Source organism: Coffea eugenioides, chromosome 8 (genome assembly GCF_003713205.1).
Source record: "Coffea eugenioides isolate CCC68of chromosome 8, Ceug_1.0, whole genome shotgun sequence".
NCBI lineage: Eukaryota > Viridiplantae > Streptophyta > Magnoliopsida > Gentianales > Rubiaceae > Coffea > Coffea eugenioides.
This window is the reverse complement of record NC_040042.1, coordinates 42799089-42814652: the sequence shown is the minus strand read 5'-3', so window position 1 is coordinate 42814652 and position 15564 is coordinate 42799089. Positions and strand designations below refer to the sequence as shown.

Below are 15564 nucleotides of genomic sequence, written 5' to 3'. Positions count from 1 at the left end.
ATTCGAAGATTAAGGGATTGAACCATCGTTTTGGTACACAAATTTGTTCATACAATTACAGGTGATGAATGCTGTTTTCTTTCGCTACAAACAGCAAGTTCTGATAGATGGTTATATAGAAAATGTGTGTCAAACTTTCCTTGTATTAGATATATAGTAAAAATCATTTACACAATCAAACATTATGTTACTGCATTTTACCCTTCAAGATATATACATCAGTACAGGGTTATTTGCTGCCAATTTATGCATCCGTTGTAATACTTAATTCATCATTGATCATGCCAACTGCCAAGATATATGTAATGGCTGCTTTATCTCCATCAGATGCAAAAAATCAGAAAAGAGATGCAGCAATGAAGCATTCCTTGAAGGTATATCTGCTGTCAAAGTACTATGTGCTGTTTGAATCCTGCCTGTGCAATTTTAACTGGTTTGACAGGTAGAATTTGCGTCTTCAACAATGTTGAAGTACAAAGAGGAAAGCCTGCCATCAAATTTAGAGGCCAGTTGATGGACTGCTAATCCACAATAACGCTTTCCCATCCTTTCAATGCAAATGTCAGTGATTTTCTTAAACATAGTGTCTTCTTGGATCAAAGGCTGCTTTACAAACTCAACCAAAGGCATCCACTGCGTAGCAAAGCAAGAAAACTTAAAATAAGTATCTGACCAATATATACCACTTGTAGTTACCAAACTTGCTCAATATATCCCAAAAGTTGAGTTCAAGACCATATACTCCTGTCAAAAAACTGAGTAAAAGATCTAATTGATTTTCTTTTACGAACTTACATGTTACAACCAGAACAGATAATCAAATTTAAAGAGATTATGGCGTCTGTTTACCTTGGCTGCTTGAATTTCTTGATCATCAACCATAATCTGTGTAGAAAGAGATCGTAACATGCAGATGAAGAACAAATCTGACTTCTCAAAAGCCACATTGTGAGCATGCCTGAAAGAAAGGAGTGTACAGATAGCTTATGATAAGGAATGGATGTCTCCAGATCCTGTACATTACAGATACCATTAGCAGTTATATGCAGATGGGATGAGTTTACTGCTGATAGTTGAGGCATGGTGACGTAAATCATATTCGAGATAAGGATTTGGGAGGAAATCATTGGATGGCATCATTTAATTTTATTTGCTTATGCGCATTCTTCCAAAATAGTATGAAAGAAAAACGAAAAAGCATGCTAATATAATCTGCAACAGGGTACTCTTTCATTTGAGAGAGATGCATGCAAGAAAAGCAAGGATAGTGTTATTACCTGAAAGCTATGACTTCCACAAATTCACTGTCAACCTGGAAATGTGAAAGAATATCCGTATGAGTTAGTTGATTCACACTTTATTTTTTTTTCATAACAAGTAAAAGGCAACAATCCTTTAGGTTTAGGAGTCCATGGAAATGATGTCTTACTCCAGTTTCCTCTTTAACTTCTCTCACAGCACCCGTAAAAATCTCCTCAGACTGTAATACATGACAAAAAGTTATTTATCTAACGGATGCCATCCTGTTATTGTGTCTACTATTCATTTTCATTTCCCAAAGGCATTTAAGCATTGAAATCCAAATTCATTACTGCCAAAGATACCTCAAGAATGAAACCAGTGGGTATTTTCCAGAGGCCAGCTAGCCCTGTGGGACTGTATTTTTCCTGTACTACTAGCACCTGCATTAATCATGGGATAGTACTTCATAAATGATTGTATTGCAATGGCTAGAGTTGGCATAACATTGCTAAGAAACTTTCCTCAAGACTTCCGAGGATGCAGAATGAAGATTAGAACTGACAGTTTTTGGAAGAGTTCTGAGGCAAACAATATGCTATTCAAGCACGTTTTAAAATGATGATCACAACAAAAACTAAGCAAGCTCCTCACTCTCCCTAAAGCTTTTAAGGTACTGGTTTCAATCAAGTAATAAGGCCAATTTGATTTGGATTTGCTTTATTCTTTAAACATAAGCAAATATACCTCATTGTTTTCGTTTATCACAAAACTCCCAACTCCAACTTGATGGGAGGCATTAGATGGGAGCAAGCAAGGTTCTTCAGGAATCCAATATGTCATCATGACATATTCGCTTTCTGCATGGTGGTACTGAAACCCTTCCTGTTTTGATGGATACGCAAATCAGGGATTGCATTCAATTGGAAAGAGGCCATATACTTGCCAAAAAACATTCTGTCATTTGTCAATTAGAACAATGATCTTAGATCAAATTCATATGGGAGGGTGCAAATGGAACTTTAGGGTGGAACTGTACCTTTACTGCTATAGGAACAAATTCAGATTTTGTTATTGGCAGCTTGAGCCACACACCCTTCTTGCCCTGCAATTTGTTGGCCTAAAAGTGTGAGTTCATAACAAGACTGAATTTCGAAGCCATGCTCTGATCTACTTGTATTGCAGAGGAGGATTAAATGATGGATAAAGTTGCGATGATACAAGTGGAACGACAAGTCATAAACAAACGGAAACTAGATAAGTTTAGCCACATGAAAGTAGTAATGAGAGAGTTGAGCATGTAAGATTCATATCAAGAGCTCCATATCACATCATTAAAGCTTTTATCACTACAAAGTCATGCTCCAAGGAGACTAATCACAGTACAGCATGACAAAAGTGAATTACCTTGGCTTTCCAATGAGAAAGTGATGAACGAAGTATGGAGGCAAAAGAAGTTGGATTAGATGGTAGACCTTCTGAATGAACGATTACTCCATTATACTCATCATCGAATGCATCAAGCACCCTGGCATCCTCGTAATACATACTCGAACTGTTTGTTCCATTGACTCGATAAGGAAAAGACTCGAATAAAATTTCTTCTCCAACTGATCTGATGGTATTATGTGAAATACTTGAATAAGAAGCCTTGGGATATGTAACTGAGCACAGAAGACAGAAAACAGGAAGGTGAAGGAGGGAGCAGATATTGTATATGAAGGTTTAGGATCTATCATCCAACCTCCTACATGAATACTGTAGTATAGATTCCACCCTATCCCTAGACAGTGACATCAATTTATCTTGCAAGAGCAATAAAAGGTTTATGGCTTCTGCACGTACAACAAAAATAGCATTTATTCAAAGTACTAGTTCAGGTGCTTTTGCGACCTGATAAACATTCCTGACATTCTTTTGTTATTCCAATAATCAGTGAATTACCATTTGACAATCACAATGGGGTTTTGTGAAAGGCAAAAAACCTTAAATTGATGAAAGGAAAACAAATTGCAGAATGTTCTCACTCATCATGCAAGAAGAGAGGTGTAACATGAGTAAATGATGAGAAAAATCATAAACAATAATGGAGAACAAGATGATTATAACCAAACATTTTGTGCTTTATCAACTGGAAGGAAGTATTCACGGAGAATTAAGGTCAGATTGGAAGGAACGTGGGTTCAGCCATTATAATTCATGGACAGTAAAGGTCAGATGATTACTTTCCATGGTTCCCTACTTCCTGAGGCCAGCCAAAGAAGGAAAGTCAGGGGTCCAGGTTGGAGGTAAAGAGTTTACCTCTGCACGAAAACGATTGCATAATAACCTCCCTGCAACCAGCCATGCGCCCTGGGTTTATAAAGGAGGTTGAAAACATCATCTCTGTTCCCACCATCTTGGACATGGGCACCGACTTAACAGCAGACGGTTTAAACTGCATTTACACTTTTCGATCTCAACTGATCCACCCTTGAACACACCTTCCAATGAAGTCAGAGCCAATATATGAAATCTTATCGGATAATTAGAAGAAACAAAAACCCCTTTAAACTAATTAAGATTCCCTCGAAATTGCTAGAAACAAACAAGGGAGCTCTTGAGATTCCAACCGTCGGAGTAAACTAGAGGGCAGCTCAAGTGAGAGCTAAAAGACTCGGAAAATTACAATTCTTGATAGAAGAATCGACAAAATCCCGTGAGTGTAGATTAAGAATCAAAGGGATAGAAGAAGCATAACATCCATGGTTTTTGGTCATGCAGAACCTCAAAGTCTAGAACTAAGCAAGTGGAGTAATGCTGGGAACATGTGGTCTGAAATAAGCCTGGGGGGAAAGTGACAAAACTACTTGGAAAACTGACTACAAAAATCTTCCCACGTATGCATGGCTATTAGCAGACAAGTTACAAGTAACTTGAAGCTTAAATGGAGTCACTAACGAATCTACTGCGCCAATCCAAATGGCCAGGTAATTGCTTATAGATCAAATTAACAGTGATCAAGAACCTTTGTCATCATTATAATACGTTATCAACTAGCATAAAATCTGAAGTAGTCTTGTTTATGACAGTATCAAAGGTGACTCAAATGTTGGCTTTTGTAAAACCGAACCATCATGATGAGAGACTAGAGGATTGAGCTTCTTGATTTGGCCCTAATGCAGGCTATGCATGTTCCAGTAAAGTTAATGAAATATTTTAACTAATTAATTCTTGATTTAATTCTTCTTCATTTTAAAATGGCTGCAATTCTAGGCGTTTTTTAAATTACCTAATTAATTTACCATCAAAACTTGACCTATTAATAATGCAATTTTAAGTAAGCATTCCACTAAGAAGATGATGCGAACACGTTGTCGGTGCATTTTTGATGCAGAAATCAATTCCTTGAAAGCAGACGAGAAACGAGCCAAATTGGAATTCACGAATCACGATGTATCAAATCTAAACGTTAGTTAAATAAAGTAAAACAAAAAAAAAAAAGGGGACCAGTCCGGTCGAGTCGAGCAACGTAAAACAAAAAGACGATGAATCGCGTCCCGTTTTGGAGTCCCACCTCTTTTGTAAATTTAATACTCCAATTTTAAGTACGGGATATTTTCGTGGACGCCATTACCGCACGTGATTTCCAATTATGTTGCGGGGCCCATCGTCCTCGTACGTGTCCGAACCCAGTGACTGAACAAATGTTAGGATAATCCATCTACATTATTGATTGGTTGCGTTGGTTGGCTGGAGAGGTTTATTAGATTTTCCTTTTTGTTATTTTTCTACTATTACCATAATATTAAAATTAAGATTAAGGTTTTTTTCTTTAAAATTGAAGGTTCGTCGAACTCGAATTCAACCTCAAATTCTAAATTAGACAATACACTTCAAACTCAAGCTCTAAGCTGCTCTCTCAAGATTTTACACTTCTTCTTCTTGTAGTCCCTTAAAAAAATTTCAAGTTTTCATTTATGTCCCTGTAGAAATTAGAATTTCCCCGTCGCCCAAGATTTATGTCCATTCTAGTATTCATGACGACCAGTGAACCAACTTCATTTATTCATCAAATTTTTATTTAATCTTACATTTTTAAAAATCTAACACCTGAAGTATATATTAATAAGTGTCCAATTAACACCAATTAGACAGACCTTATGTGTATTACTGTGCTAATTTAAGGGTCACTATTACTACTTTTAAGCCAAGTGGATTAGTAAGTATGTTGGTATACGGAAACACTGCTGTTGCAATTGGGGCTGAAATTATGTTATTCTGGCGTAGGAAATTAATTTTGGTAGTCATTGTTGTAGATTTGAGGCGATTGGAGATTTTGTGGTGCTTGAAAATTGATAAATATTTTCTTTTTGCAAGTTGAATTTTGAGAATAGAAAAGTTCTGTATTTAAAAAAAAACAATAATTATTTCAATTTTAATAAAAATGACAACAAAAAAAAGAAACTCGAGGCGTTTAGTTTCATCTGTTCCTTAAATGATAACTTGTATCAAACAAGTTTATGTTCTCTTTTTATTAAAACCGTGACTAAACAAAGCAGCTGTTAGTAAAAAAAAATCATAAATTGCAGAACACAAACTTCACCAAACGGTCCTAAGGAACTTATTTGCAGTCATTGCTTTTGTCCAATCAGAAAACACAAGACATCATTGGTATAACTGTATATGAAGGGACGAAATTCAGCTTTCATGGTGTAAAGATCTACATCATATGCATATATATTGCTTTCAAGACTCACAAATATATGCCCAAACTTGAATTCTTTAATCTTTTCGTGCCGTTTGCACTTGGTTAGCATAAGCTTGAACTCGAACATTAACCGAGCAAATTTGCACATAGCTCAATTGAACTCGATTTATTTGCAAGCCTACCTATTGACATCTACAGTAAGCCCTTCCAAATGTGGAATGTGGAGGCCAATTGTGGATTTGTCCACCTCGGCAACCGTCTTGGGGTTAAGGGTGAGCCCTTTAAACCCTGGTGGTCAAGAGGGTGTTGGGATGGTACCGGGAGGGGCCTCTCCAGGATTCGAACCCTGGTCCTTTGGTATAAGGGTCTTGGGGTTGAATGCCTGGTACCCATCGGGTAACCCCTCACCTCGGCAACCGTCTTGGGGTTAAGGGTGAGCCCTTTAAACCCTGGTGGTCAAGAGGGTGTTGGGATGGTACCGGGAGGGGCCTCCCCAGGATTCGAACCCTGCTCCTTTGGTATAAGGGTCTTGGGGTTGAATGCCTGGTACCCATCGGGTAGTGTTGGGATGGTACCGGGAGGGGCCTCCCCAGGATTCGAACCCTGGTCCTTTGGTATAAGGGTCTTGGGGTTGAATGCCTGGTACCCAGTGTTGGGATGGTACCGGGAGGGGCCTCCCCAGGATTCGAACCCTGGTCCTTTGGTATAAGGGTCTTGGGGTTGAATGCCTGGTACCCATCGGTCCAACACCCTCTTGACCACCAGGGTTTAAAGGGCTCACCCTTAACCCCAAGACGGTTGCCGAGGTGAGGGGTTGTCGAGGTGGACAAACCCACAATTGGCCTCCACATGGAACATTTGGGAACCATGTTCCTTGAACCTTCTTCAAGCTCATTTGAACGTGTTGCAGGTACATTTTTTCTAAATGACCTTTTTGAAGCACCAGCAAATTTAGAGGAAAAACAAAAAAGTGACAAGACATTTTTGTTGGCTAAATACACTGACTCGATTTCTTGCTTGCATTCGATAAAATCAGGAGTGACTGACCCGATATTGGAGAGAAAAACCACAAATCGACAACCTTGTTTGTAGATACTGAAATAAATGTATAAGCTTTTATTTATAATTTTGTGCAAATGGGATCGCTTGGTGCACACTTATGATCATACAGTGATGGACGAGCGCAGAATTTCGTCTCAAGTTGTCTGGCAGCTTGTAACAAAGGAGGGAAATGAATAACAAAAGAGTTGCAGAAACCACCAATGGCATCAGTAGCTATCAGAGTGTGTAATGAGAATTGACATCTAAGTCTAATCCCCGTAGCTTTGCAAAGGATTCCACCTTGCCTTTCAATGTGTGAAGTTCCCTCAACCTATTGAAAGAAGAAATGCAGACGAACTTCTTAGTATCCATTCTCACATATAGTGCAGGTTTTAGCTTTACTGCTCCTTCTGGGGCATTAGGTATATGCAAGGCAAGTATTTATGGCTTGCAGAACGAGACTGGAAGCAAGTTGGCGGTCTACAATCTACATCTTCAGTTTAAGAGGAAGAAATTAAGACTAACCTTGCAATCTCTGCACGTCTTCTTGCTTCTTCAGCCATGATGCTGATCTCCCTAAAATTATGCTTCTCGTTGAATGCTTTTGCTTCTGCAGATTGAAGCCCATGAAGGGTTCGCTGCTCAGCTGCCCATGCGGCCTCCCTAAGTTCCTTTCCAAAATCCTTTTGTGTGGAAAATGCCATCTGGTGATCAGAGGAAGCATTATTACCATTAGTCACGCGATTGTAAAATGACCTCAATTGGAGAACAAAAAATGGTCTCATAGTAAATGATCTATATGGTATGAAAATTTTATCATTTACTCACCCTTTGGCTTAGTAGCAGATTCCAGGGTTTGCCACTGAGTGCATACCGAATGCCAAATTTGATAGGATCAAGCAGCAAGTAGCTGAGAATGTTATATAGCCAAATCACACCAGTCCAACCCCATCCAATCTTCCTGATTCCGCAAAATTTCGATGTGGCCACAGCAGACAGTATGGTTGCAAACTATCAAGATAATGTATTATTGAAGTCAAAGCCAAGCATATACTTTGTTTCAAACAACAAAGAGAACAATCTCGCCAATTCTCTACCAGATATCTAAAGAAAGGCCAAGGTACATCATGGAATTTTTGTTTATAGGTAAAATTGCCTCTATGTAGCAACTTCTGAACCATGCTTACCAATTGGGCAATGATAAATGCAGCAAGAAGAAGAAGACCGGGCCTTTCTGTGTATGACCATCCTCTGGAGCGCGTCACAAAGATCAAGGCTTGACTGATGGTGCTGACTTGAAGATAGACAGCAGAAGCTAGTTGTGCATTTAGGTGCTTCCTGGCATCCTCATTTGTGAGATTGTAAAGCCCTTTGTTGAAGTCAGTCACATGGAAATGTTTCTGACAGAAAGCAGACATTATTAGTTGAAATTGTCATCTCTTTTACTGGAACTGAAGTGTTGTTGAAATTGAACTGTATAAGATCATAAGCACATTCTTCATTTCAGCGACCACATATACAGAGAATGCATTTGGTTATTCAACTCTCGAATGTGTGCACAAGTTAGCCATAGGCAGTAATGAATAAAAGTTTTCAATTTTTTTTTTCAGAACTCACTATAAACAATGAAGAAGATGTGCACTTACAGCAAAGAAGCTTGTTTCATATGTCACGTAGAAAAATATAAGAGTCATCAGTGCAAGGTAACTGCCAATTACAACGCCTGTTGCAAAAATTTCACTAAGCTTCCAGCTGTCGGGAAGTGGAGATGGCTTGACCCTGTCTTTTGATATAGTCATTATAGTACCTGGAGACAAAATGTGAGAACCATGAAACACATTAACAGGAGTAATAAGCACAAACTCGTTGTCAATCTACTAACATTTTATATACTTCACAGCCATATTAAATATTTAAGACTTACGAAACTCAAGATTTTTGTGTCTTACCATCATTGAGAATTGCAATTACAAGAACCATGAAAGGAGGGAAGTCAAATTTCCAGAATGCAGTGAGCAACATGAACCCCAACTGTTAAGACAACAGAATAAACAACAGAAATGAGTATATTGATGGCATCTTTAGGCTTCACGTGCAGTTTAGGTACTGAAATAGGGAAACTGCATTAGCTTACCACAATACGGATTGTGATGGATACAGCATATATCTGGATAAAAGGAGAAGAGTTTCAGAACGTACATGTAATGAACTAACAACTTTTGGTCTACAGTAAGGCTGTAAATGGAGAGTATTATATTACAGTGTAATTCTTCATTCTCTGGAATATGGCTCGGCTTGTTAATACCGCACTGATAATAACACTCAGCCCAGGCTCAGTTAGAACTATATCTGAGGCACTTCGTGCGGCATCCGTCGCATCTGCCACTGCAATCCCTATATCTGCTTTCTTCAGAGCAGGCGCATCATTCACCCCATCTCCTGTCATACCACAAATGTGTTTTCTGCCTTGCAATATCTTCACAATTTCATATTTGTGCTCTGCAGGGAATATAGGCATTGAATTCAGAAAGGAACTACAATATGAACATTTTTGGTCTACCCAAGAATATAACTTAGTTACCAGGAAAAACACCAGCAAAGCCATCTGCTTTTTCTATGAGTTCGTCAATCGGCAGGGCTGCAACGGACTCATCCTTATGATCTCCAAGAAGGAAAGATGAGGGATACATGTTTGTACCCATCCCAAGGCGTCTCCCTGTTTCCTTAGCTATTGCTAATTGGTCACCTGAAAGATGTCACATACATATAAAGCACAGCAAGAATGAGAAGAAAAGGCAGCCACATAAAATCAGTTTACTGGAAGTCAAAAGAGCAAAAGAATAAGGCAAAAGATGACACAACTCTTGTCGGGCAAATTTCCAGACTCACATGATGACATTAGAAGCACGATTTAATGTATAAACTTCATTGAAAAGTAAAAAAGTTTAGACAGAACAGATATAGCATGATTTACCTGTAATCATCTTGACACTAACTCCAAGATCTAAAGCTCTCCTGATTGTTTCTGCACTGTCATGGCGTGGTGGATCAAAAAGAGGGAGCAGGCCAACAAATTCCCATGGTCCACCAGGACTGTCTTTGGTGCCTTCAGGTACTTCCTGGAATTATTCAGATAAATTCACTTGTCATTCATCGGAAAAATCATCAAAAAGACAATCCAAGCTGATAGTTCCCTTACTTGTCGAGCAACTGCAAGGGACCGTAGCCCACGATCAGCAAATTTGTCAATGACTGAGTGCACTTTCTTTTCAATCTCAGATTTGTTCCGCGCAAGGTTGAGAATCTAAGAATCACATACGATTTGAGCATTAAAATCAAAATTTGTAGATATTAAATGCCGGTGCTCTTTCTCTGCAATAAAAATACAGGACGCTGAACGTCCTTAGAGGCTGAGACATATCTTGATCACTATATATCCAATAGTGACTTGGCTTTATCCTAGACCATTTCTTATTTCATTTCACTCATGCTTGTTGTGCTTGAGTAGGTTGCTGTATTGGTAGTTATACATTTTGTACTAAGAGGTTAAAGGTACGTGAGTTTCAAGAATCTATCAGTAAGCCCTTGTAATTTAATGCTCAAATAGATGTTATTATATTGTATTATTAACAATATCCTGTGCTTGAAGTTACTGTACCTGTTCTGGTGCACCTTTGCTCACTCTGTGCATTCTACCAGCGCCATCAGTGTAGGTAAGTGCTGTCCTTTTATCGGTTGGATTGAAAGGAAGGAAGTGAACTTCAGTGATCCCAGCTCGTGCCTTACACATTCAGATTCAACAATTAGAAATTGACCAACAAGAAGAGAGTATCTCAAGCTTCTTCATTCAACAGAAAATTTCTCAATTACTCACTATTAAATAATCCAAGCTACTAAGAAATGCATCGCACTTGGTATCTTCTCATACTTGAGAAAGAAAACCAAGCTCAGCAACCTGTGAGGGTATGTGTGTTCTATTTTAATGCTGTGAAAAGTGGACAACATATAAGCTGCACTCTTGTTCTAGTTAATGTGAATTAATACCTCCTTAGGATCACCAAGCATTGAGACAATTGCAGTGTCAATAGCATCTTGATTCTCTAACCTTGAAGCTCTTGCTGCCATCAGAACAACTGTGTCTTTGTCCACGCCTTTGGCATAAACCTGTGAAATGTCAAGAAACGGATTACTTGTTTTAAACAAGTTTCTAAGTTATATTCTTGCATTTTTCTTTACTATAAAAAGGCAAGAAAATGGAAGTTCAACTTTTCTTGTGTTTCTTCAAGCTAGAAAAACCTAGTCAAACCATGGCTTCTAGTGGAGTTGGATACTCAGACTGCAAAGAATGGTTTTATAGGCCAATTCTCTATTCACTGTTCTTGTTGGACAAGAGCCAGTTTAAGTAAATTTTTCAAACTCCTAATTTGTGACATGCATGATGATCAGATAAAAGTCCTTTTTATCTCCTGTGATTGTGAGCACAGCGCCTCTCTTAGGTTGAGGAATGACTTACATTTCAGAATCTGGCACTTTCTTTGGGAAATAGATAAAAACACCTATAAATCCCGTGTAATGACTCCTGTATCTGAACTTGAACTCTGAAATGCTACGTCTTCTATCTATAATTTTGTCTAGGCAAAAGCAGATCAGAGAGGAAAATTTGTTACCTCAATCATATTTTTGTCCACTGTAAGTTTGTTCAGAGTTAGAGTGCCTGTTTTGTCACTGCACAGTACATCCATCCCAGCCATTTCCTCAATTGCTGTCATTCTTTTTGTTATTGCACCCTGAAACAATGTTGCATGCTTCATATTTGGGTCCTCAAAAATTCCTCATTGTCCAATACCATCACTGGAAAATAATTACTATGACCATGGCGAAGAGAAAAGATTGTACAAACCTGTTGTGATAAACGGTGGGAACCAATTGCCATGGTAACGGACAAAACTGTTGGCATAGCAATGGGAATACCACCAATCAGTAGAACAAGGAGATTGGCAATACCTTCGGTAGCCTTCCTATGTTGCATTGCAAACATGACAATAGTCTCAAATAGCATCCCCATGACAATTGAGCATATACAGAAATTACCAATAGCCGTCAACACCTGAAACAAGGAAAGTATTACCTTCACTATTAGAAAGAATAATTAGATTTCACTTGCATGTTTACTCCTAGGCGAACCTCAGGACCATTAATACAACGCAACAGCAGTCATTATAGCTGCATCATTTTCATAATGTAATCCATCCCAGTACAACCTCTATCGTCTAGCATATGTTCACTTGCCCTTAATACTTGAGGTACAAAAGAAAATTAGAAATCATATGAGAGGATGCATTTAAGCTTACTTTCTGAAAATGACCAACATGTGTAGTGCTTTCCACCAAATGAGCTGCCTTTCCAAAGAAAGTATGCAAACCAGTTGCAATAACAACAGCCTCAATTTCACCTTGCTTACATGTCGAACCTGAGTATATTACATCACCAGGATTCTTGGTAACAGGCAGGGATTCTCCTGTAAGAGCAGACTGAAAGCAGAAAAAAAGTACTCAAAAACTGGATTTTGTAGATGCAGAATTTCTATTTTATACCATGCTCGTTTTCCTTTTGCCACACTAATTGCAGTAGCATCATTGTGATTACAGAAACTACATTGGCCATAATCGATTCACTAGAAACATTAAAAAAATAACTGATACACTCAGGTGATCTTCTACTTCTTCCAAGTGAATCTAGTTTTGGTTTTCTGCAATTGCAAAACGTGGATATTTGTGCATCTTGTTTGATTATACTGACAAAATTTCTACTGGGAAAAAGTGCAAGAAGCATAAAGAGATATTATCAATTGTAAAATAATAATTGAGGTTCAGAAAATCAGTTAGAAAAGGAGAATGAGAAAGATGGCCCCATAAAGGTTTACATCCATTAGCTAGTTTGAAAATTTTAAGATTTGAGATTTGCACAATTTTCTTCAGAGCTGTTTTCTGTTTTACACAATAATGATGCAAACACTTGACTGTTAGTTTCAGATGGCAAAATGTGTCAATTTCTACAGAGAACTAATGTATGGCACCTGATCAATTTTCAATGGATCTCCTTGGAGTAGTCTTGCATCTGCAGGGATGATATCTCCTAGTTTTATGCTTATAATGTCTCCTGGAACCAGCACAGATGCATCTTCTTCATTCCAATTGCCATCCCGCAAAACCTAATGGACATATTTAGACATTGTCAAAAGACATGTAGTCCAAACAAAGAACTTGCAGAAGAAGTAACTGTGCCAAATACTTCCCCAGAAACTGACCTTAGCCTTTGGAGCCAATCGAGCCATAAGAGCTGCAGCTGCATTTCCAGCGTTATTTTCCTCCATAAAACTGATGGTTGAATTGATGAGAAGTAATATGAGAATGCCAACAAAGTCTTGGTAATCAACTTCTTTTTTCTTATCCTGCAACATGATATTTTACGGCAGCAATTAGGCATGATTTTCATGTAATGTGAGCTTCCACTAGATTGTTTTATGCACGTATAGTATGAGATCAGATGTAAAGAAGTACCTCGCCACGTGGAACTGCAATAGCAATAATAGCTGCTGCTTCCATGACCCAAGAAAGAGGATTCCACATAAAGCCCAAAAACTTGAGTATTTTACTCTCCTTTACATAGGAAAAGGTATGGACAATGTCACAAACAAAATTAAGAAAGCGAAATGCTGAATTTGAGGGATATGCTGGGATAATCATAACAAGGGAGAAAGGTTAAAAATGCATAAAAAAACAACAGACCTTCTTCTCTTCAAGTTTATTGTAGCCAAACACACCCAAACGTGCTCGAACCTCATCAGAACTGAGACCCTCTTCGGTACATTTTAAATTTTCAAAGACTTCTTCAATAGGAATGTGTTCCTGTGATAATAGTTGATGATATAGATGATAAGATATGGCGATGAATGCTGAAACCCAGGAGCAACAATGATACCAAAGCGTAGGAACTGACTCTGTTGGCCGTCATTTATGTGTAGACATCATGAAAATCACGCTGATCCAGGTTAATTATATTCATTCAAAGAATGTCCTTTCACTTTGAGAAAGTCAAGGCAAGAAATCCATGAATGCAGTAAAAAATGATCAATTCAGTGAAAAAAAAAAATAGGCATATACCAAGCACTGTCCAAATGCCGGCAGAAATAATTGATGAAATAAGCCAAGATGCATCACACTGATCCATCAAAGGGACACATTTGGGTGATCTTGATGAATGATACAGCTTACTGGAATTTTTGCACATGTTTATTTGCTGTGCAAGGGAAACTATATCACCTATCCAAGAAGATGGATGTCCCCTAGTTGTAAGCAGAAATGAGCAATTTCTCTCATTCATTGATTCCTCTGAGAGTCTTCATTTCCATCTTGAGATGGCATTTCATATGAAAAAGAGGACTTTTTCTAAAAGTGAATTGATTGTTCCCTAAGAATACAGACATACAGTTACGACTCCTCGCATAGGAGATGTCATGTATGTACAATGCAGAACATTGTGAACCATGACAGAATGAGAGTTGACAAGTACTTACCAAGTCAACAGTTTCTTTGCTAACAGCTTCCAAGGCTAATGTAGATTTCTCTGCATCCATTGCAGCTTCCCAGCTTCGATCTCCTCTGAATCACGACTGGAATGTCTGTGCAGAAGAAAGTTTTACAAAATTGCCAAAAAAAAAAAAACTCAATACTGCCCTATAGCTTTTCCAGGTGTTTCCACTATGGGGCTGGTGATAAATGTCATATAACGCTTTTGTTGCCCATTATACACAAAATTTGATATCCAGATTCTTTTCTACTTGAGTTTGAACAAAATTCAACACCTAAGGTGCATTAAAATCAATTGCATCGATGCCATGTAGGAAAATCATTCGTTTAGAGCTTAATGTTACCTTTTCAGCGGAAGATACTACACTTTGCGAAAACCACAGACCAGGTACCTCAAACTACCTTTTCTCTTATGTGCATTATGACCTTCATAAGTACCACCATTGTGCAGAAATATGTGGCAAAGTTGCTCAGAAGAATAAACACTACTATTTTTCTTCTATTTGAAACAGAGAAAGCCAGTTTGGTCAAAATTTTGACACTTTTAATTAGGACAGGAAACAAGAGCAAGGAGTAAATATTGAGTTTGCATCATTTTCTAAACTATCTATTTTCGATTGCTGGGATGAAGTACGATGGTTTGCCAGTAGCATAATTCTAAAACATGAAAAGACAACAGAATTACTATATTGGATAGTACAATGTATGATCAACTCTACCTATAGAACTACCAAGGTAGTTTTCATCAATTCAGAATGACTTTGCGATATTAGTTATAGGCTTATAGCCAGGAGGCACCCTATTGTCCAGAGCTTAAAGAAAGAGAGAGCAGGCAACCATCAATGGTGTTCTTTAAGTAAATATACAAGTACATATCTAAGCCAACAAATCAAGTATTGACATTATAAGTTGTTTACATGCCAGCTTATTGACAGAAACTAGAGATTGAAAAAGAACAAAAATTGAAACGGGACACTTCAGAAGAGGACAGAATCTTTCTCTCTG

At 38.1% G+C, this 15564-nt stretch overlaps 2 protein-coding genes across 5 annotated transcripts; both read right to left on the bottom strand.

Moving 5' to 3' along the window:
• Positions 1 to 9: 9 nt before the first annotated feature.
• On the bottom strand, positions 10 to 4037 carry LOC113779666 (nudix hydrolase 8). Of its 2 annotated transcripts, XM_027325342.1 has the most exons (9): positions 3541 to 4034; positions 2647 to 2903; positions 2279 to 2344; positions 1987 to 2124; positions 1605 to 1682; positions 1430 to 1480; positions 1278 to 1312; positions 850 to 958; positions 10 to 633 (listed from the first exon to the last, which is right to left on the bottom strand). In XM_027325342.1, exons 1-9 carry the CDS (start codon positions 3680 to 3682, stop codon positions 427 to 429), a joined length of 1083 nt encoding a protein of 360 aa, XP_027181143.1. In that variant the 5' UTR covers positions 3683 to 4034; the 3' UTR covers positions 10 to 426. The 2 variants fall into 2 exon arrangements, with proteins under 2 accessions (XP_027181143.1, XP_027181144.1); XM_027325343.1 differs by lacking the exon at positions 10 to 633 and having other exon boundaries at positions 856 to 1013; positions 3541 to 4037.
• Positions 4038 to 7077: 3040 nt separating this feature from the next.
• Positions 7078 to 14606, bottom strand: LOC113781263 (plasma membrane ATPase 1-like). 3 transcript variants are annotated; one of them, XM_027327171.1, is made up of 21 exons: positions 14547 to 14606; positions 13759 to 13878; positions 13531 to 13629; positions 13278 to 13415; positions 13047 to 13181; positions 12322 to 12501; positions 11871 to 12077; positions 11638 to 11757; positions 11015 to 11134; positions 10629 to 10751; positions 10170 to 10274; positions 9945 to 10089; positions 9552 to 9716; positions 9231 to 9469; positions 9105 to 9137; positions 8920 to 9001; positions 8613 to 8777; positions 8158 to 8339; positions 7799 to 7981; positions 7496 to 7674; positions 7078 to 7301 (listed from the first exon to the last, which is right to left on the bottom strand). In XM_027327171.1, exons 1-21 carry the CDS (start codon positions 14604 to 14606, stop codon positions 7208 to 7210), a joined length of 2874 nt encoding a protein of 957 aa, XP_027182972.1. In that variant the 3' UTR covers positions 7078 to 7207. The 3 variants fall into 3 exon arrangements, with proteins under 3 accessions (XP_027182972.1, XP_027182971.1, XP_027182973.1); XM_027327170.1 differs by having other exon boundaries at positions 8158 to 8370; positions 8617 to 8777; XM_027327172.1 differs by lacking the exons at positions 13759 to 13878; positions 14547 to 14606 and having other exon boundaries at positions 8158 to 8316; positions 8617 to 8777; positions 13531 to 13614.
• Positions 14607 to 15564: the final 958 nt, after the last annotated feature.